Raw genomic sequence first — 21938 nt, 5'->3', positions numbered from 1 at the left:
CTTTCCCCCCCTTCCAGTCCGGACACTTTCACCCCCTTCCTGTCCGGACACTTTCCCCCCCTTCCTGTCTGGACACTTTCCCCCCTTCCAGTCCGGACACTTTCACCCCCTTCCTGTCCGGACACTTTCCCCCCTTCCAGTCCGGACACTTTCACCCCCTTCCTGTCCGGACACTTTCCCCCCCTTCCAGTCCGGACACTTTTACCCCCTTCCTGTCCAGGCCAATTTTCAGCTTTTAGTGCTATCACACTTTGAATGACAATTGCGCAGTCATGCAACACTGTACCCATATTAATTTTTTAGCATTTTTTTGAGATAAAGCTTAATTTTGGTGGTATTTATTCACCGCTGGGATTTTTATTTTTTTTTGCTATATAAATTAAAAAGTCCAATTTTTTTTAAAAAAGTGTTTTTCTTATACAATTTTGCAAATAAATAATCTTTCTTCATAAATCTTGGCCAAAATGTATTCAGTTATCTTTTTAGTAAAAAAAAACCAAATTAGTTTATAACCTAAAATTATAATTTTTAAACATTTTTTTTACATTTTTATTTTATTTTTTTATATTATTATTTATGGGTTTTTTTTTCCATACCGTCACCCTAGCAGTAGAGTGTCACCATGGTGACACTGTACTACTTGTGGGGGGTGATGAAGATTTTTTTTTTAATTCTTTTTTTGCACTGATTGCTTTTGCACCCATAAAGGCTATAAGAGGAATCATTTCTCCTTCTCTTGGGCTGCATTCCTGCACCCATTGAGAAATACTTTGTGAGCTGTGATTGGTCACAGCTTGTCACATGGTACAAGGCTGTTGTGAATGGCCCTGTACCATGTGATCTCGGTGATCAGTCACAGATTTCACACGTAGTAAGCAATGATGTCAGAAGTGACATCTTGTTTACTACTCTGTATGTGATCACTGATTGGCCAATCAGTGTTCACATGATCAGGACCTCACAGAGAGGTCCCGTACAGCGATTGGTGTTCTGCTGTGTCCTCCTACCTAGGGGGCGCTCACAGGCAGGGAAGTGGGGAAGATGTTTATAAATGGCCCCCCCCCCGCCCCTGCACCGCTCCCGTCATTGTATTGGAGTAGACTCACCATCCTTGTGTGGAGGGAGTGGAGAGAGGAGCGGCACCTCTGCATCCATTCTTCTCCATCTTCATCCCCGGCTCTCTCTGTCAGGCGGCACATCCGGCTCCTCATGTCCCCGATCCCTGCTGACAGCTCCTCTATTATAGCCAGGGGTCTGCAGACCAGCTCAGAGCCAATCACAGAGCCCCTCTTTATACGGGTTAACACCCTTCTGGAAGGTTCCAAAAGGTCAGCTGACCCCAGGATAAAGGTCATGTGACCTTCCAGAATGTTCCCAGGGGTCAGCTGACTTCTCTTGTCTCCGGGCGGATCACACCTGTGTCACCTGACAGGGGATGTTGCCGGGCAGATTTTCTACAGCTGGACCAGGTGTGATCTGACCTCCTGAGGAGAAAGCAGGGGAAGGGGGGCCTTGAAACTGCCCCTACCTCAGATGTCACAACCCATGAGTGCGGGGGGCCTGAAAACAGCCTCCCCCTTCCTTCCATTGTAGTGTCAGCCTGTGGTGCAGTAATAATACCGGCTCAGCACCTTCCTCAGTCCTTGTGCTGAAAACGTGAGGTAAAGTCTTCTCTGATACAGCTCTACATACGTGTGCGTGTGTCTTCCTGAACATGTCTGCCTGTTCCATCCATCTCAATGTGTTGGGCTGACAATGCTCTAATCCAGGGGTGGGCAACTGCGGCCCTCCAGCTGTTGTAGAACTACAAGTCCCATGAGGCATTGCAAAACTGACAGTTACAAGCATGACTCCCAAAGGCAGAGGCATGATGGGACTTGTAGTTCACCAACGGCTGGAGGGCCACAGTTGCCCACCCCGCTCTAATCCATAGAGGATTCCTTTCATGAGATTCCAGGGCCACAGATTATTGTTTTTCTGGGGGGGTTCATCTCTTCTCCAACTCTAAGGCATTGTTTACACTTGTGTTGGGGGGGGTAAAACCGTGTGGCAGCAAAGTGGTGCCATTCAGTTTTGCACTGCAGCACGGCACAAATGATCCCCCTGTAGAGTTCAGTGCGCCGTACCACCTGCTGAGCGCAAACCATTCAGCTGAATAGGGGCCCCTACAGGAGTGATTGTGGCCCGCTAGTTAAGGGCAGGGGCGAACTAACCATTTGAAAACTGCCCGAGAGCCCGGGGTCAGTAGGGGGCCCCATGAGATGCCCCTGGTACATTTTTCATAGGCTTTTTTGAGTTTGGGTGAGGACACAGGGGCCCCATGATCCCCTATTGCCGGGGGGCCCCATGAGTTGTCAGTCCGCCCCTGGTTCAGGGTTTAACCCCTTGGCCCCTCCCGGCCCTTTACGGGTTTCAGAAGCTGGGATACGGGGCGGGGTTTAGGGTCATGTGACTGCCGTGGCACGCCATCACGCCGGTCACATGATCAGGAAATATGAGATCGGGACCTTCCCGTGAGTACCGGACACGTGTGTTGGGAGGGGGCAGGGTGCGCGCTCTCGGCACGTATGTTCTTTTTTAAAAGAATGCAAATGTGCGGCTGCTCAGCGTCTCGGCCCAGACTCCGGGAGGGGGGGGACGTCGCACATTTGCGTTCGGCCGGCATGAAGAGGTTAATGTGGTTGAAGCCGGTGATGAAGAAGCAACACATCCCCTCCTCGCTGCCTGCCAATTGTTCTCTGAACAGCAACCTGAATACAGATCCTCTTCAGAGGGCGACACGAGTGACAACCGGCCCTGACTGTTTATGTAGCTGAAATCCTGAGGTTTATCACCCCTTGCCTTCCCGGAACTTTCACCCCCTTTGTGTGGGACACAGTGAGCTTTCTTTGGTGGTATTCAATCACCTCTGGGGGGGGGGGGGGTGATAAACAAACTGAAAACAGCTGAAAATTTAAAAAAAAAAAGTTTCTGTTATAAAATTTTGTAAACAAGCAATTTTTTTCCTTCACTGATGTGCGCTAATGAGGCTGCAGTGATGGGCACTGATGAGGAGGCACTGATAGGCAGCACTGATGGGCATTGACAGGTATCACTGATGGGCACTGAAAGGCAGCACTGACTGGAACGGAAAGGCAGCTCAGATGGGCACTGATATGTGGCAGTGATATGCACTGGTAGGCACTGATATGTGGCAGTGATATGCACTGGTAGGCACTGATATGTGGCATTGATATGCACTGGTAGGCACTGATATGTGGCATTGATATGCACTGGTAGGCACTGATATGTGGCATTGATATGCACTGGTAGGCACTGATATGTGGCATTGATATGCACTGGTAGGCACTGATATGTGCAGTGATATGTGAGATTTTGTCCAATGGCAGACATGCATCCCTACCTGCAGGTAACCAATGGATGTGCAGATACAGGCGGATACGTGTTTACAGCAACACACAGACTTGGCTCTGTTCAGTCCATCACCTAGGTGTACAGGCTGAGCAGCTGCCAATGAATGGAGCACCTGGGAACCCAGATGGAGGTATTTGTAGTGGCGTCCCGAGGCAGGTGCGGGGGGTTCGTGCCGCATTGCTGACACCGACCGCATCATGGAGTGACACCGTTCCCACTCCACGAAAAAATAAGTTGTAAAGCAAGCCGACGATCCCCGCAAGATGGATGGAATCTGCAGATTGAGCATAATGGATCAGACTCCGATCTATTATCCTCCCCAATCCACAGATCCAATTCATCCTGCAGGGATCGTCGGCATGCAACCTATACGGGGTGACACCGGACCCGCTCCACAAAAAGGTAAGTTGGAAACAAAGCCGACGATCCCCGCAGGATGGATCGGATCTGTGGATTGGGGAGGATAATAGATCGGAGTCTGATCCATTCTGCTCAATCCGCAGATCCCATCCATTCTGCGGGGATCGTTGGAGGGGGTGTCACTGTTATCGCACCGGGTGACACCAACCCTAGGGACGCCTCGGGGTATTTGCAGCACACTTGCAGCACCGGTCATTTAGGAGGTATGAATGAAATCCAAGACTGGATCTGAGCACCTTACTGTGCATGGCTGTGTGTTGGTTGCAGCTGGTCAGCAAGGTCGGCTCTTATTCAGTGTAAATGTGCCAACTGAGCCGGCACAAATGGCATCATATTACGGCAGGCAGCGCTATCACTGATTTTATTTCACTTTTTTAAAAATTGTGTATCATAAGGAATTTTCTGAAGTGCATTGCTTACCACAATATGGTGCTCTGTGCACCGGCTAGGACTGCATCTCATCCCTTTACCACCGAACACATATGAGTGACACCGGCTCTGTGGATGGTGAAGGTGGTCACTGGACTCACTTAGTAACTTATCGGCATTAAATTAGCTGCAAAAGCCGTGTAAATGATATGTGATTGGCAGGGGTGGACTGACCGTTTGGAAACTCGGGCACTGCCTGAGGGCCCCATGAGTTGTCAGTTCACCCCTGGTGTTCGGTTTTAAAGGGATGAGGTGGTGACCTTAGCAGCTGCTCAGGTGGTGTCTTAGGACTGGATAATAGACAGCCTTACTGTGCAACCGGAGCATTGCAGAGGCATTTCATTATTTTATTAACCACTTCCCGTCCGGCCGCTGTATATAAACGGCCAGATGATGGCAGTCCAGGCATCCGCCTTTTTGGACTGTGCACGCTCCCTGGGAGCGTGCAGCACCACAATCCGGTGCCCGATGTGTCCTCCGGACACAGTGGAACATTGATCATCGTACAGGACATCTGTGCGAAGTCCCAATCATGTGATCACTGATTGGCCAATCAGTGATCACATGAAGAGTAGTAAGCAAGATGTTACTTCTGACATCATTGCTTACTACGTGTGAAATCTGTGAATGATCACAGAGGTCACATGGTACAGGGCTATTCACAACAGCCTTGTACCATAAGACAAGCTGTGACCAATCACAGCTCACACAGTATTTCTCAATGGCTGCAAGAATGCAGCCAGAGAGAAGGAGAAATTATTGCTTTTACAGCCTTTATGGGTGTAAAGAAATCAGTGTAAAAAAAAAAAAATCTTCATCACCCCCCACAAGTAGTACAGTGTCACCATGGTGACACCGCACTGCTAGGGTGACAGTATGTAAAAAAACAAAACAAAAAAAGACATAAATAATAATATAAAAAATTAAATAAAAATGTAAACATGTTTTTTTTAACCATTTCAATACCGGGCAATTTTACACCTTCTTGCCCAGGCCAGTTTTCAGGTTTCAGCGCTCTCACACTTTGAATGACAATTGCGCGGTCATACAACATTGTACCCAAACTAAAATTTTATAATTTTCTTCACACAACTAGAGCTTTCTTTTGGTGGTATTTAATCACCGCTGGGGTTTTTATTTTTTGCTAAATGAACAAAAAAAGACCAAAAATTTTGAAAAAATGAAAAAACACATTTTTCTTTGTTTCTGTTATAAAAGTTTACAAATAAATAATTGTTCTTCATAAATTTAGGCCGAGATGTATTCTGCTACATGTTTTGGTGAAAATAACCCAAATTAGAGTTTATTATTTAGTTTATAGGAAAGTTATAGAGTTCACAAACTATGGTATAGATCTGAAAATTGATCAATCCTGAAGTACTGACAGCCAATCTAATTTCTTGAGGTCCAAGAAAGTCAGAATAGTACAGATATCCCCCAAATGTCAGGACAGTACAGATATCCCCCAAATGTCAGGACAGTACAGATATCCCCCCAAATGTCAGGACAGTACAGATATCCCCCAAATGTCAGGACGGTACAAATATCCCCCAAATGTCAGAACGGTACAGATATCCCCCAAATGTCAGAACGGTACAGATATCCCCCAAATGTCAGAACGGTACAGATATCCCCCAAATGTCAGAACGGTACAGATATCCCCCAAATGTCAGGACGGTACAGATATCCCCCAAATGTCAGGACGGTACAGATATCCCCCAAATGTCAGGACGGTACAGATATCCCCCAAATGTCAGGACGGTACAGATATCCCCCAAATGTCAGGACGGTACAGATATCCCCCAAATGTCAGGACAGTACAGATATCCCCCAAATGTCAGGACGGTACAGATATCCCCCAAATGTCAGGACGGTACAGATATCCCCCAAATGTCAGGACGGTACAGATATCCCCCAAATGTCAGAACGGTACAGATATCCCCCAAATGTCAGGACGGTACAGATATCCCCCAAATGTCAGGACGGTACAGATATCCCCTCAAATGTCAGGACAGTACAGATATCCCCTCAAATGTCAGGACAGTACAGATATCCCCGAAATGTCAGGACAGGACAGATATCCCCCAAATGTCAGGACAGTACAGATATCCCCGAAATGTCAGGACAGGACAGATATCCCCCAAATGTCAGGACAGTACAGATATCCCCCCAAATGTCAGGACAGGACAGATATCCCCCAAATGTCAGGACGGTACAGATATCCCCCCAAATGTCAGGACAGGACAGATATCCCCCAAATGTCAGGACAGGACAGATATCCCCCAAATGTCAGGACGGTACAGATATCTCCCAAATGTCAGGACAGTACAGATATCCCCCAAATGTCAGGACAGGACAGATATCCCCCAAATGTCAGGACGGTACAGATATCCCCCAAATGTCAGGACAGTACAGATATCCCCCAAATGTCAGGACAGTACAGATATCCCCCAAATGTCAGAACAGGACAGATATCCTCAAATGACCCCTTTTTGCAGAGTAGACAGTCCAACGTACTTCATAAGAGGAATGACGAGTTTTTTGAAGTTGTATTTTTTTTGTCATAATTTTTCGGAAAATTAAAAAATTAAAAAAATTATTTTCACTATTTTTTTTTTACATACTGTCACCAGTGCAGTACAGCGTCATCATATAACTGGCATAGCGGTGAACAGGAACACTGACTGGTGACAGTATGAAAAAAAAAATATATATATATTTTTTTTATTATTTTTTATTGCATTTTTAAAAATTTTTTTTTCATATTTTACTATGACCAAAGTAGTACAATGTTACCATACTAACATTGTACTACTTTTGGGAAGTGATCAGTATTTTTTTTTCTTTTTTACACAATTTGCTTATAGCAAAGAATTACTTTGCTATAAGCAAGCATTTACCTGAATGACATCGATTCATTCATGTTTTTTTTGTTTTTTGTTTTTTTTTGTGCTTAGCTGTGATTTGGCCACAGCTAATCACATGACATGTGCATGTGATTAGCTGTGACCATTCACAGCTAGACACTAGTATACAATGGATGGCATGAATGAAGCCATCCATTGTATACAACAGTCACATGGTACCGGCAACGGGGGCCGGTACTCAGATCTGTCATCGGCCCTGTCCGAGGTACACGGCCAGTGACAGATCGCGCTGCTGCACGGCTCTGCAACCGTGCAAACTGCGCATGTGCGGGAGGACGCCAAATGGCATATACCCCGGAAAGCTACAGCATTTTTGAGGCCGCCAAACGGCTATAGGCCGGGCGGCTAATGGTTAAATTATAATTTTTGGTTATAAACTGATTTGGGTTTTTTTTTTTACTAAAAAGATGACTGAATAAATATTGGCCAAGATTTATGATGAAATATTATTTATTTGCAAAATTGTATAAGAAAAACACTTTTTTCCAAATTTTTGGACTTTTTCATTTGTATAGCAAAAAAACTAAAAATCCCAGCGGTGAATAAATACCACCAAAATAAAGTTTTATCTGTCTCAAAAAAAATGCTAAAAAATTCATATGGATACAGTGTTGCATGACCGCGCAATTGTCATTCAAAGTGTGATAGCGCTGAAAGCTGAAAATTGGCCTGGGGGGGAAAGGGGGGAAAGTGTCCGGACTGGAAGGGGGTGAAAGTGTCCGGACAGGAAGGGGGGGAAAGTGTCCGGACTGGAAGGGGGTGAAAGTGTCCGGACTGGAAGGGAGTGAAAGTGTCCGGACTGGAAGGGGGGGAAAGTGTCCGGACTGGAAGGGGGTGAAAGTGTCCGGACTGGAAGGGGGGAAAGTGTCCGGACTGGAAGGGGGGGAAAGTGTCCGGACTGGAAGGGGGGGAAAGTGTCCGGACTGGAAGGGGGTGAAAGTGTCCGGACTGGAAGGGGGTGAAAGTGTCTGGACTGGAAGGGGGGAAAGTGTCCGGACTGGAAGGGGGTGAAAGTGTCCGGACTGGAAGGGAGTGAAAGTGTCCGGACTGGAAGGGGGGGAAAGTGTCCGGACTGGAAGGGGGTGAAAGTGTCTGGACTGGAAGGGGGGAAAGTGTCCGGACTGGAAGGGGGGGAAAGTGTCCGGACTGGAAGGGGGGTGAAAGTGTCCGGACTGGAAGGGGGTGAAAGTGTCCGGACTGGAAGGGGGTGAAAGTGTCCGGACTGGAAGGGGGTGAAAGTGTCCGGACTGGAAGTGGGGGAAAGTGTCCGGACTGGAAGGGGGGGAAAGTGTCCGGACTGGAAGGGGGGTGAAAGTGTCCGGACTGGAAGGGGGTGAAAGTGTCCGGACTGGAAGGGGGGGAAAGTGTCCGGACTGGAAGGGGGGGAAAGTGTCCGGACTGGAAGGGGGGGAAGTGTCCGGACTGGAAGGGGGTGAAAGTGTCCGGACTGGAAGGGGTTAAGCATGCAGGGACTGGAGATGACTGTCTGTGAGGACGCCCTGGAGGAGGGGCGAAACGCGTTGATGTAATTTCCGGTTTTGGTGGTCTGGTGTGACGTCACGTCCAGTGAGTGGAGTGCGCACTCCGGAGCCATCTTTATTAGAACTGTATTACCTTTGGAGGCCAAACAAGAATAATTATCTAACGGCTCATGTATTGCTGATTCCATGTGAGTGTAATGGAATAAATAGCCCAACAATAATAAATGTCCTTTCTGCTTCCCTCTATTGCCCGCATGGTGAATGATGGAACATATTGATGAATTGCACCTGCACTCCATTATCATATGTCTGGCACTCTATTGAACCTTGGATATCTCTGTGAGCACATTCCACCAGGAATGAGCGTTTTTCACTCTTAAGCCCAAAAAGCTAGGAGTCCATCATATCTGGTGAGTGTGGAAGACACAAGGAAGGGTCCACTGAACACTACGTGGTGTTATCATCTTTTGGTCTAAAGGAACGTTGCGACGGGAGTTACTTTGGGTGGGGGGGCCCCATGGAACACAGCTCACTTAGCAGAGGTGGGGAGACCCCGTATCTCAGCTCCCCATATCCCTATTATGTGTAAGTCACCCTGTGCCTGTTAGGGTACAGGGTGATCTGTCCTAATATTGGGGTGGGGGTTTGTTGATTGTTTGATGTTATGTGGCTACATCCAATTGTTCTATTGTTTGGCTTGGGAGCAAACTATTATGGGATGTGTTTATGTGTATTAGCTTAGTGGGGGGGGGGGGGGGTGTCTCCAGCAGCCCTCCCTCCCTATGGGACTGTCTGCTGGTGTGAAGTTTGAATACCTGTGTGTCTCTTGTAGATTGCCCCGCCCTGTGTCATTATGCAGGGAGGGGGGGGGGATTGCATAATAATATAATATATATATTATAAATATATATATTTATAAATTAAATATATTTAATATATAAATATATCTAGTATCTGTGTTCAAATAAAGTAGTCTACCTCCTGGTTTACTTCAGGACTGGTGTTGTCTAGTCTTGTACGGTCAGCGGTGGTGTCCGTGGTCGGTGTTCGGGGAAGCGGTATTATAACGGAAGTACTCAAGCGCAGTCTGGGTCGGTTCCGCTACAAACGGGATATACATTTTTTTGGACTTTCTTTTCTTTTTCACATGTATTTCTTTGCTGGAGTACTCAAGCACAAACTATTTTGTGGACTTTATTATAATTATATATTTTCTGCGCTGTGTTTATTCATAATTATATGTGATGATGTTTTTGCACAGCAGCATTGTTTAGTAGAATTTGATCTACATATAACTTTTCACATATTTGTTTTTACACATAATACCCACATGGAAGAAAAATACATTTTAAAAATATATTGACATATATTTGACATACTTCAATTTTGGCCATATTCAATAAATTTCAAAATGTATTTCAATATATGTATTTATATATATTACAAAATTTCTGAAAGCTATTTTTAAAAATATTTTTTTTTTTTATATATTCTTCAGATTTTTTTTAACATATAAAAAAGTCATTTTAACATATAGTTTTTACATACATACAGGTGTAAGAGACCACCTGGCGGTACCACTAGCACTCCACTAAATAGGCGTTCCCAGAGCACGGAGTCTAAGTCCCAGGGTGCTTGTTCACCAGGGCCCCTGATGGTGGGGATGGACTTGGAGCTCCCCGAGACCAGGTCGTGGCTACTGGGTAAACCCGTCAGTGGTAGTGGTATACGCCGAGGGCTCCCACGGGGAAGAGCCTGATATGAGGAGGTCAGAAGACCCCACTGGGAGAGATGGATGGATGGCTGAGCAGGTGCGAAGTCAGACAAGCCGGGTCGGTAACAGGGAGGACGGTATGGTACAAGGCAGCGGGCAGAGAATAGTCGGGTCACACGCCAGGTCAGTAACAGCAGGTCAGATCCAATAGGGGGCATTCAAAAGAGAGGTCAGGCAAAGCAAGGGTCTGGGCAGGAGAATACAACAAGGTCAGAGCACAATCCGGGTCAGCAACTTACAATTCACAGGTTCGCAGGTACAGGATACAGGGAAGACCAGAAGGCACTGAATGACAGCTCAGGGCCATTTAAATATCCCACCCTGCGCTGCCATTGGTGCCCAGCGGGCGGCCGTGGCTTCTACTGCGCATGCGCGAACTCGAACGCCGCGGCTGGCCCGGACCTAGTGCCCGAGTCCCTGCACAGGGCGGCACACTGCGCCTGCGCCGGGACCATCGCGGCGGGGATCGAGGAGATCCCTGACAACAGGTGTACCTCGATTTAAGAACGCCTCTGTTGACGTGATTTTTGATTTATGAATGAAAATTCATTGAAAATAAGGGCTCGGTTTACAACTTTTTTACGAATTGTTTTCGCAATACGAAGTGTCTGTCGGTGCCAATTTTTAAATGCAATTGCTGGCTTTTTTTTTTCTTCACTGTAGCTCCCAGAATTAGCTGTTACTTTTCCTGGAGCTAAAGGAAACTTTTTTTCTTTTATCTCAGGAAAGAAACTAAAAGGAAACATTATTTCTTTTAACTCCGGGAAAGAAACTAAAAAGGAAACTTTCTTTTAGCTGGGGGAAAGTGACAGCTGATTCTCTGAGCTGTAATGGAAAAAAAAAAAAAGCCGGTAATTACATTTAAAAACTGGCACTGACCTATAGAGACAGCGACTTTTTAAAAACTTTTTTTATAACCTCTGGAGCAGATTGATTGGTTTTCAATGCATTGCAATGGGAAACCGCATTTCGGTTTACGAATTTTTCACAATACGAAACATCCCGGAGAACGCATTAAATTCGTAAATTGAGGTAAGCCTGTATTTGTAAATGCATTCCAAAAATGTAGATTGAATGCATTTTTAAAGACATACAGTATATTTGAGAATGTATTTTTTAAATTATCTTTCATATATTTTGTAATATATAAAAAAACGCATTTCAACATACAGTATATATATATATATATATATATATAGAATATGGTCAAAATTGTAGTTTTTCAAATATATGTCAATATATTTGGGAAGAATATTTTTAAAATATATTTAAAATATATTTTTCATCCATGTTGGTATCGCGGATGATTTGGTGTATTTTCTATGTATGCAAATGCACATGTAGATCCCTCACGAGGGTATTTACATCCAAATCAGGTGAACGGTGTAGGAATTACAACAGTTTGCATATGTGCCTCCCACTTGTTAAGGGACTAAAAGTAATGGGACAATTGGCTTCTCAGCTGTTCCATGGCCAGGTGTGTGTTATTCTCTCATTATCCCAATTACAATGAGCAGATAAAAGGTCCACAGTTAATTTCAAGAGTGCTATTTGCATTTGGAATCTGTTGCTGTCAACTCTCAAGATGAGATCCAAAGAGCTGTCACTATCAGTGAAGCCATCATTAGGCTGAAAAAACAAAACAAACCCATCAGAGAGATAGCAAAAACATTAGGCGTGGCCAAAACAACTGTTTGGAAGGCCAGATTAGAGTTTGCCAAACGACATGTAAAAAAGCCTTCACAGTTCTGGAACAACATCCTATGGACAGATGAGACCGACATCAACTTGTACCAGAGTGATGGGAAGAGAAGAGTATGGAGAAGGAACTGCTCATGGTCCTCAGCATACCACCTCATCAGTGATCATGGTGGTGGTAGTGTCATGGCGTGGGCATGTATGGCTGCCAATGGAACTGCTTCTCTTGTATTTATTGATGATGTGACGGCTGACAGAAGCAGCCGGATGAATCCTGAAGTGTTTCGGGAATATTATCTGCTCATATTCAGCCAAATGCTTCACAACTCATTGGACGCTTTACAGTGCAGATGGACAATGACCCAAAGCAGACTGCAAAAGCAACCAAAGAAGTGGAATGTTCTGCAATGGCCAAGTCCATCACCTGACCTGAATCCGATTGAGCATTTCACTTGCTGAAGACAAAACTGAAGGGAAAAAGCCCCAAGAACAAGCAGGAACTGAAGACAGTTGCAGTAGAGGCCTGGCAGAGCATCTCCAGGGATGAAACCCAGCGTCTGGTGATGTCTATGCGTTCCACACTTCAGGCTGTCATTGACTGCAAAGGATTTGCAACCAAGTATTAAAAAGTGAAGGTTTGATTTATGATTATTATTCTGTCCCATTACTTTTGGTCCCTTAACAAGTGGGAGGCACATATGCAAACTGTTGTAATTCCTACACCGTTCACCTGATTTGGATGTAAATACCCTCAAATTAAAGCTGACAGTCTGCAGTTAAAGCACATCTTGTTCGTTTCATTTCAAATCCATTGTGGTGGTGTATAGAGCCAAAAATGTTAGAATTGTGTCCATGTCCCAATATTTATGGACCTGACTGTAAATGGTGATTGCAGCACACATGTGAAGTGTCACCAGAGCGAGAGCAGTAATTATAGCACCAGGCCTCATGTGTAACTCTAAACTGCTAACCTATAAAGGCTTTTAAAGCGTTGCCTTTGGAGATTTTTAGGTATTGTAGTGTGGTGCTGTTCCACGGGCGAACGCAATTTTAAAGTGTGCCATGTTCGGTATCTAGTTACTCGGCGTAACACCATCTTTGTATGTTTTACAAAAAAAAAGGGTATTATACTGTGTTCACTAAAAGGCATTCAAGTGTATTTTGGCCTGAAAATGTGTAGTTGATAAACTGCTGAAAAAATATCGTGCCACAAAAAAATTGCAACAACTATTTTATTCTCCAAGGTAACTGCTTAAAAAACAATCCATAATGTTTAAGGGTTCTAAGTCATTTTCTAAAAATAAAAAAATGGTGATTTTCTTTTTTTTTTTTTGTTCCACAAAGTTTATTGAGAAAAATTCAAAACATATAAGTTGTATAAATTGTACAAAGTAAAACAATGTGCCAAAGAAAAACGCGGTGAAAGGTGATTTTCTACTTGTAGGAGATAAATGTCAGAATTGGCCTGGAATGGAACTGGTTACACTGACAGTAGGAGGGTGTGTGCCAAACCTTGACAGACCTACCTCAGGTGAGTGAAGACGGGAAATTCCTTGGAGTAAGTATTGTTAGAAGTCGTTTTTTGTTACTTGCTATCTAAAGGGGACGGGATCTCCTGCATGGTGGGGGTTGGGGGAAAGACTTGGCAACCTACCCTGTAAAAATAATTACTAAGAGAATTCATGGAAAAAGTCGCTTACGAGTGACGGTCCGTGCAATCGCCAAGGGTCGGATACTACTGAATATATAGATATATAGATCTAAAGGGAGAATAATGTGGCAATCTTCTGAGGCTGAGCGATGAGCCTCCATTCTACTTATAGAAGCACATATACAGGTATTTTTGTGCCTGCGGTTTTATGTGTTTTGAAGGGCATTGTACTGTAGGTGTTTTTGTACTTGTATGCACATGTGTACAGGGGCTTCCACTGAAGGCCACGGGACGATAAATGCATTATTATTATTATACAGGATTTATATGGCGCCAACAGTTTGTGTAGCGCTGTACAAAATGAAGGCGGACATTACAGTTCCAGTTTTATATTTTCTTCTTGCTATAGGTTGGTGGAGCGTACTTCAGTGGATAATTACATAACATGCTCACAGGCTGCTTTTGCCTTATGTGGGTTAAAAGGGATGCACTCAATTTTTCCTTGTCAGGACCCCACGGGGTTGATTTACTAAAACTGGAGAGTGCAAAATCTGGTGCAACTCTGCATAGAAACCAATCAGCTTCCAGGTTTTATTTCTAAAGCTTAATTGAACAAGCTGAAGTTAGAAGCTGATTGGCTGCCATGCACAGTTGCACAGCAGATTCTAAGTGCTCCAGTTTTAGTAAATCTACCCCCATGTGTCCTTTTTCTGGGTCCTAGATTTTGGACATTAAACACATTGTTTCTGATAAAACTCACAACTTGAGTTAATGTGATGTCAGAAGTTGAGTGTGGACTCAGACTCATTTGGTGTCCACCTCTTGTCTAGTGCAATCCACACATGGGCTTGTTAGGACAAAAACAGGTTGAAAAGGGCCTATACACCAGACAAAGAAAGGCTTCTCTGTACAAGGCCCACCTTAAGGTGCCTGTACTTAATTTCTCTGCAGTCCCCAAATGCCACAGATCTGAGCATTAGCCAGTACTGCTGGCTATAGGGGAACACGTTACACTAATGAAAGAAGAAGCAGTAGAGGCTTAATAATATATTGTATCACCCAATATATGGTTTCTCCCAGTAATCAAAAATCTGCATACAAAAAAGGGGGGCCGTGAAAAGAGATTCACAAAAAAGTGGTTACATTATGGACAGAATGCGATACTCAAAATAGTTCCAAACATTATGCTTTATTACACATTATGAATATAGACAAATAGGGTAAATACCCTGGTTACCATCACCTCAGTATGAGATAATACAAATAATGAAGACCTAAAATCACATAAAAGCAACATCAAGACCGGTCTTCATTATTAGGTGCTGCATATGTAGTGACAGAATAACTGTCTAATGCATTTGCAGCACCAACACATTGGTTACAACACCAGTAGGGGGTGTGTGTCAAAAAATTGTACCATCAGGTATGAAATATACTTTACAATGTTGAGCAATATAGGCTAATCTTAACTCCTTCACGCCGGATTGTCCCGACGTGAAGCAGAGTTCCTGCGCCGGGAGGTGGGCGGGACGGGGCGGGGCTTAGTGTCATGTGGCCGCCGTGACGTCACGTCACGGCCGGACACATGATCGGGAAAGGTCCCGATCAAAAGAGTGGACCGGGACCTTTCCGTGAGTACCTCACATATGTGCTGGGAGTGCGCAGGGCGCGCGCTCTCAGCACATATGTTTTTTGCTACATGAATGCAAATGTGCGGCCGCTTGGCGTCTAGGCCCAGACGCCGGGAGGCCGCACATTTGCGTGCAGCCAGCGTGAAGGGGTTAAGCACCAAATAACATAATTACCCATAACCCCATGAGGCAATGTGGGTGAAAAATTGTAGATAAGTATAGGGATATGGATGCCCCTATGGTGACCAGATAGTGACAAAACCACATCATAGTGGAAGGTGTGAGTAGGTGGTGAACATATAATAATTCACAGTAAATATGTCCATTAGAATGGATGTAGAGTCAGTTATAGATAAATCACCGTTCATATCCTGAACGTAATAAAGATGGCAGGGCCTTGCTTCAGGGGGTTTCTTCACCGCACCATGCGGGCTATTTAACCACCTTAAAATGGATGAAAATGTAAAGCCCACTGGCTCCTCCGTTTCTTGTAATATGTAAAGGGTGCCTCGCACCTGGACAGTAAATCATTATGTCCCCATCCTGTAATGAATTGATGCCAAATGGACAGGCAATCAATGTGTTCTGGCATCTAATTATGTGAAATGGCGAACAAACGCCTTGTTCCATTTTGCTTTATAGCAGTCCACTCACCACCCAAGCCATAGGTGACTCTCTCAGAGTTTCCTTCATCTGGATTACCAGGCATAGTCCTGGAGGCAGCCGCCACCATCGGGACCGTATCCGGCGGGTTCCGCACTCCCCCCTGGTGCTTGTGCAGCCTTGCACAACTCATGGCCAGCAATGGCCGCTTCCCTTCTAGTCGGCGTGTGTGGCGTCAATGTGTATGAACCCGGAGATGACGTGACTGACGTATGACGTCAACGCGTTTTGCCGATGGGCGTATCTCACTCGGCTTCGTCAGGACCAATGAGACATCTGCCTTCACATTCCTACTTATAGTGGGCTCAACACCGCCCCAATATGCAAATCAGTTATTGGCAATCGTTCTCAATGGGAAAAGAGCTAATTGCTTAGCAAAAACAACTGGTCATGTAATACAATTAAACGAATAGACACCTGGGCACACCGAGAGGAGAATCATCTACTTTCTTAAATCTTTTAAAAGGATTCATGGTAGTCATGAACATTTCCACAAGGTGGCACTAATAATTTGTAGTTCTACACAGTGACCTATTTTTCCAAAAATACTTGAAGATCACATTCAATATTTAACCTTTTTGGAAATAGAGTATCAAGCTTATAAACCCAATATTTTTCACGTTTTAAAAGTTTTCTATCAAAATCACTTCTCCTCTGTGGGAAATTTAATGCATAGATACCCTTAACCTTAGTGCCCTCTAATTTACCTCCATGATGTTCAGCATAATGCTGAGCTAAACTACTTTCAGGGTCATTGGACCTAATATCTCTAAAGTCTTCACCTATTCCTACCTTAAGCTGCCTTTTAGTCTTGCCAATATATATTTTTTTACATGGACAAGCAACATATAAAGTACTCTGGCTGTAGAACAATTAATAAGGCTTTGGATTTTAAATTGAGCTCTATTATTGGAACAGAAAAAACCATCTGTGCGGTCCACAAACTTACAGATCTGACATTTTCCACTTCTATACATCCCTTTTGTACGTGACTTCAGCCATGTTGATTGTTTTAATGGCTGATAGAGTGAATAAGTAAGTCACCTAAATTTGGTACTCTCCTCGCTACCATTAAAGGACGTTCACCTACAATTTTACCCAGATTAGGGCACTGTGTAAGGATCTTCCAATGTTTTTCCATGATATGTTTTACTTCCCCCCATTGTGCTCCAAACTGAGTAATCATCCTGACTGGTTGTACCACTTGTTTCTCTTTCTCCTCTTTTTTTGGGGACAGTAACGTCTTACGATCAGTTTGATATGCCCGTTTTCTAGCTTTTCTAATCTGAGAGTGGGAATATCCACGCTCCCTAAACCGTTTATAAAGTTCTTGTGCCTCTATTTAAAGTCATTAATGTTGGAACAGTTTCTACAACATCTCAGAAACTGTCCAACTGGAACCCCAGTAATTAATGAACGTGGATGATAACTCCTAGCCTCTAACAAAGTATTAGCTGCAATTGGTTTTCTAAATGTTTTGGTGAGGAGCCTGTCACCTTCAAGTCTAAAATCAAGGTCAGGGAAGGAAATACGCCATTTATCAAAGGCATATGTAAATCTAATATTGAAGGAGTTTTTGATTTAATTCTTCCAGGAAAAGTTTTAGTTCCTCCAAAAGAGGAAAACATCATCAGTGTATCTCAACCAAATCTGAACATGCGTGAGAAATATTGGTGATCTATAGACAACCTACTCCTCCCAAAAGCCAAAATGCAGACAGGCATAGGCCGGGGGCCATGGTGCCCCCATGCTCGTGCCTCTAATCTGTTGATAAAAAATATTATTAAATTGAAAAAAATTATATTGCAAGGCAAATTCCAGTAGCTCACTTATAAGCTCATTTTGTCCTCCCATTTTGGGATTCATGTGGAATAGATGTATATAATGACTCTACATCTATTCCAACTAACATGGAATTCTCAACTATTTTCAAATTCTCAATTTTAGCTAATGCATCCTTAGTGTCTCTAACATAGGAAGATACATTTGGAACCAAATCCTTGAGGAACAGGTCAACATATTTTCCCGTTTTCTCAAGGGGACGTTGAGACAATAGGCCTTCCTGGAGGATTTGTCAAATGTTTGTGGATTTTTGGAATTATATAAACGGTAGGATAATTAAATTCTTCTATCCTAAGGTAGTCAAGCTCCTTTTTAGTGAGAAGACCAGCCTCTTTGCCCAACACCAAAATAGAGTTTAACTTTTTAACTACAATAGGGAAAGGATTAGTAGTTAATTTTACGGTATGTAGATGAATCACTTAATTGGAGCTTCACCTCTTTTACATAATTCTGTCCATTTAAAATTACCACATTTCCACCCTTATCACTTCTTTTAATTATGATATTTTTTTCCTCTTTTAATTCTCTTAGAGCTCTTCTCTCTTTTCTAGTAAGATTATCACCTATTGGCATATTCTATTCGAGATTTTTAAGGTCAGTCGCAACTAAGTCAAGAAATGCCAAAATCCTCATGTTGGAGCGTATTTTAGGCATTTTTGTCGATCTGATATTCAAATCGACTCTTCTCACCACATCATAATGATAATTCACCTCTAGATCATCCTCATTGTGGTCATCACTTTCCTCCATGAGGGACATCAGCATCTCCCACACTTTGTTATCCTCCATGGATGGATCCGAACCCAAATCCCTTAAAGTTTCAGGATTATGTGTAACAATCTCAGGAATACTTTTCTCAAGAATATATTAACATCCTTGAAGACTTCAAATTCATCCATGGGGGTTGCTGAATAAAGGTATGTCTTTTTTACCAGCAGAGTTATATGTTCATCTCAGTGGAAAATCTGCCAAATTAATTACTTTTTTATCATCTTGGGGATTATTATCTACTACCTCTTTTGACTCCTTGTCCTGCCCTTGTCCTCCTGTTGTTTGCTTTTTAAGGATTCCTCTGTTTTCTTTTTGGTTCCTCTTCCTATTTGGGATTGATCGATCCTGAAATGTTCTCCATCTTGTTGATCTAAAAAAGATACTGATTTTCCTAGACTCTCTGAGTCACTCTCACTAGACATAGTTTCTCCCATTGATCTAGAATGTGAGCGAAAAAATCTTTGTTTAGATCGACTTCTACCTCTTTTTGTGGTGAGATCAAATATCTCTCCTGTTTCCCAATCTCTAAGATCCCGTCTAAATTTAATTTGTTTTGTAGTTCTAAGATTTTTTTTGAACTCTCTCAACTGTCTTCTTAAGTTGTTCATTTTGTTTTTCAAAACAATCCTGATTTTATAGGGATCTAATCCTTCCACACTTTTTTTGATAGCTAGATCCAATTCCTCCAATTGCAATCTCTCTTCCTCAACAATAAGTTTCATACCACTAATTCCTTGCTCAATGCATAGGGCCTTCCATTTCTCTAAGAATCTTTCCTTATGTAGATGTTCAGCCGGAACCACCTTACTTCTCAACCCGCGTGGAATAATATTCTGTTTAATATAAGCCTCCTAGAAGCAAACGTCCCATTTTCAATTGAGATGTTTAATAACTAGCTTTTTATGTTCCTTAAGCCTTGCCTTAATCTCTTCATCTTCAGTTGTTATTTTAGAATTCTCAGATACAAAGGCTCTATGCATTTTTAGTTCAATATCCTCTCCAGGAATAAACGCCATGGAAAAAATCCTCCCTCTCGGTGTGCACCAGGTATCATAAATAATAAACTCAAAACTGTGGCGATGGATAAACAATCTTATTGTCGAGCCTCTATAAGAATAGGTCCATAAGAACCCGAATATAAGTACTAATGAAAGAAGAAGCAGTAGAGGCTTCATAATATATTGTATCACCCAACATATGGTTTCTGCCCAGTAACCAAAAATCTGCATACAAAAAAGGGGGGTCGTGAAAAGAGATTTACAAAAAAGTGGTTAAATTATGGACAGAATGCGATACTCAAAATAGTTCCAAAAATGAGGCTTTATTACACATTATGAATATAGACAAATGGGGTAAATACCCTGGTTACCATCACCTCAGTATGAGATAATACAAAAAGACCTAAAATGACATAAAAGCAACATCAAGACCGGTCTTCATTATTAGGTGCTGCATATGTAGTGACAGAATAACTGTCTAATGCATTTTCAGCACCAACACATTGGTTACAACACCAGTGGGGGGTGTGTCAAAAAATTGTACCATCAGGTATGAAATATACTATACAATGTTGAGCAATATGACCTTGATTTTAGACTTGAAGGTAACAGGCTCCTCAGCAAAACGTTTAGAAAACCAACTGCAGCTAATACTTTGTTAGAGGCTAGGAGTTATCATCCACGTTCATTACTTACTGGGGTTCCAGTTGGACAGTTTCTGAGATGTCGTAGAAACTGTTCCAACATTAATGACTTTAAAATAGAGGCACAAGAACTTTATAAATGGTTTAGGGAGCGTGGATATTCCCACTCTCAGATTAGAAAAGCTAGAAAACGGGCATATCAAACTGATCGTAAGACGTTACTGTCCCCAAAAAAAGAGGAGAAAGAGAAACAAGTGGTACAACCAGTCAGGATGATTACTCAGTTTGGAGCACAATGGGGGGAAGTAAAACATATCATGGAAAAACATTGGAAGATCCTTACACAGTGCCCTAATCTGGGTATAATTGTAGGTGAACATCCTTTAATGGTAGCGAGGAGAGCACCAAATTTAGGTGACTTACTTATTCACTCTATCAGCCATTAAAACAATCAACATGGCTGAAGTCGCGTACAAAAGGGATGTATAGAAGTGGAAAATGTCAGATCTGTAAGTTTGTGGACCGCACAGATGGTTTTTTCTGTTCCAATAATAGAGCTCATTTTAAAATCCAAAGCCTTATTAATTGTTCTACAGCCAGAGTACTTTATATGTTGACTTGTCCATGTAAAAAAATATATCTTGGCAAGACTAAAAGGCAGCTTAAGGTAGGAATAGGTGAAGACTTTAGAGATATTAGGTCCAATGACCCTGAAAGTAGTTTAGCTCAGCATTATGCTGAACATCATGGAGGTAAATTAGAGGGCACTAAGGTTAAGGGTATCTATGCATTAAATTTCCCACAGAGGAGAAGTGATTTTGATAGAGAACTTTTAAAATGTGAAAAATATTGGGTTTATAAGCTTGATACTCTATTTCCAAAAAGGTTAAATATTGAATGTGATCTTCAAGTATTTTTGGAAAAATAGGTCACTGTGTAGAACTACAAATTATTAGTGCCACCTTGTGGAAATGTTGATGACTACCATGAATCCTTTTAAGAGATTTAAGAAAGTAGATGATTCTCCTCTCGGTGTGCCCAGGTGTCTATTCGTTTAATTGTATTATATGACCAGTTGTTTTTGCTAAGCAATTAGCTCTTTTCCCATTGAGAACGATTGCCAATAACTGATTTGCATATTGGGGAGGTGTTGAGCCTAGTATAAGTAGAAATGTGAAAGGCAGATGTCTCATTGGTCCTGACGAAGCCTGAGTGAGATACGCCCATCGGCGAAACGCGTTGACGTCATACGTCAGTCACGTCATCTCCGGTCATACACATTGGCGCCACACACGCCGACCAGAAGGGAAGCGGCCATTGCTGGCCACGAGTTGTGCAAGGCTGCACAAGCACCAGGGTGGAGTACGGAACCCGCCGGATACGGTCCCGATGGTGGCGGCTGCCTCCAGGACTATGCCTGGTAATCCAGACGAAGGAAACTCTGAGAGAGTATCACCTATGGCTTGGGTGGTGAGTGGACTGCTATAAAGCAAAACGGAACAAGACGTTTGTTCGCCATTTCACATAATTAGATGCCAGAACACATTGATTGACTGTCCATTTGTCATCAATTCATTACAGGATGATTTACTGTC

At 43.1% G+C, this 21938-nt stretch overlaps 1 protein-coding gene across 1 annotated transcript in view; it reads right to left on the bottom strand.

The window, feature by feature from the left end:
• LOC149452915 (natural cytotoxicity triggering receptor 3 ligand 1-like) overlaps positions 1–16158 on the bottom strand; it is an 88717-nt gene extending 72559 nt beyond the window's left edge. Inside the window, exon 1 of the mRNA XM_089688815.1 lies at positions 16080–16158. Coding sequence (XP_089544941.1) covers positions 16080–16158 — 79 coding nt within the window. The remainder of the gene's footprint in view (positions 1–16079) is intronic.
• Positions 16159–21938: the final 5780 nt, after the last annotated feature.

The sequence above is a fragment of the Staurois parvus genome, unplaced genomic scaffold, assembly GCF_062004578.1.
Source record: "Staurois parvus isolate SC_StPar_1 unplaced genomic scaffold, SC_StPar_1.0 ptg000455l, whole genome shotgun sequence".
Taxonomy (NCBI): Eukaryota; Metazoa; Chordata; class Amphibia; order Anura; family Ranidae; genus Staurois; species Staurois parvus.
This window is presented reverse-complemented; position numbering and strand designations above follow the sequence as displayed.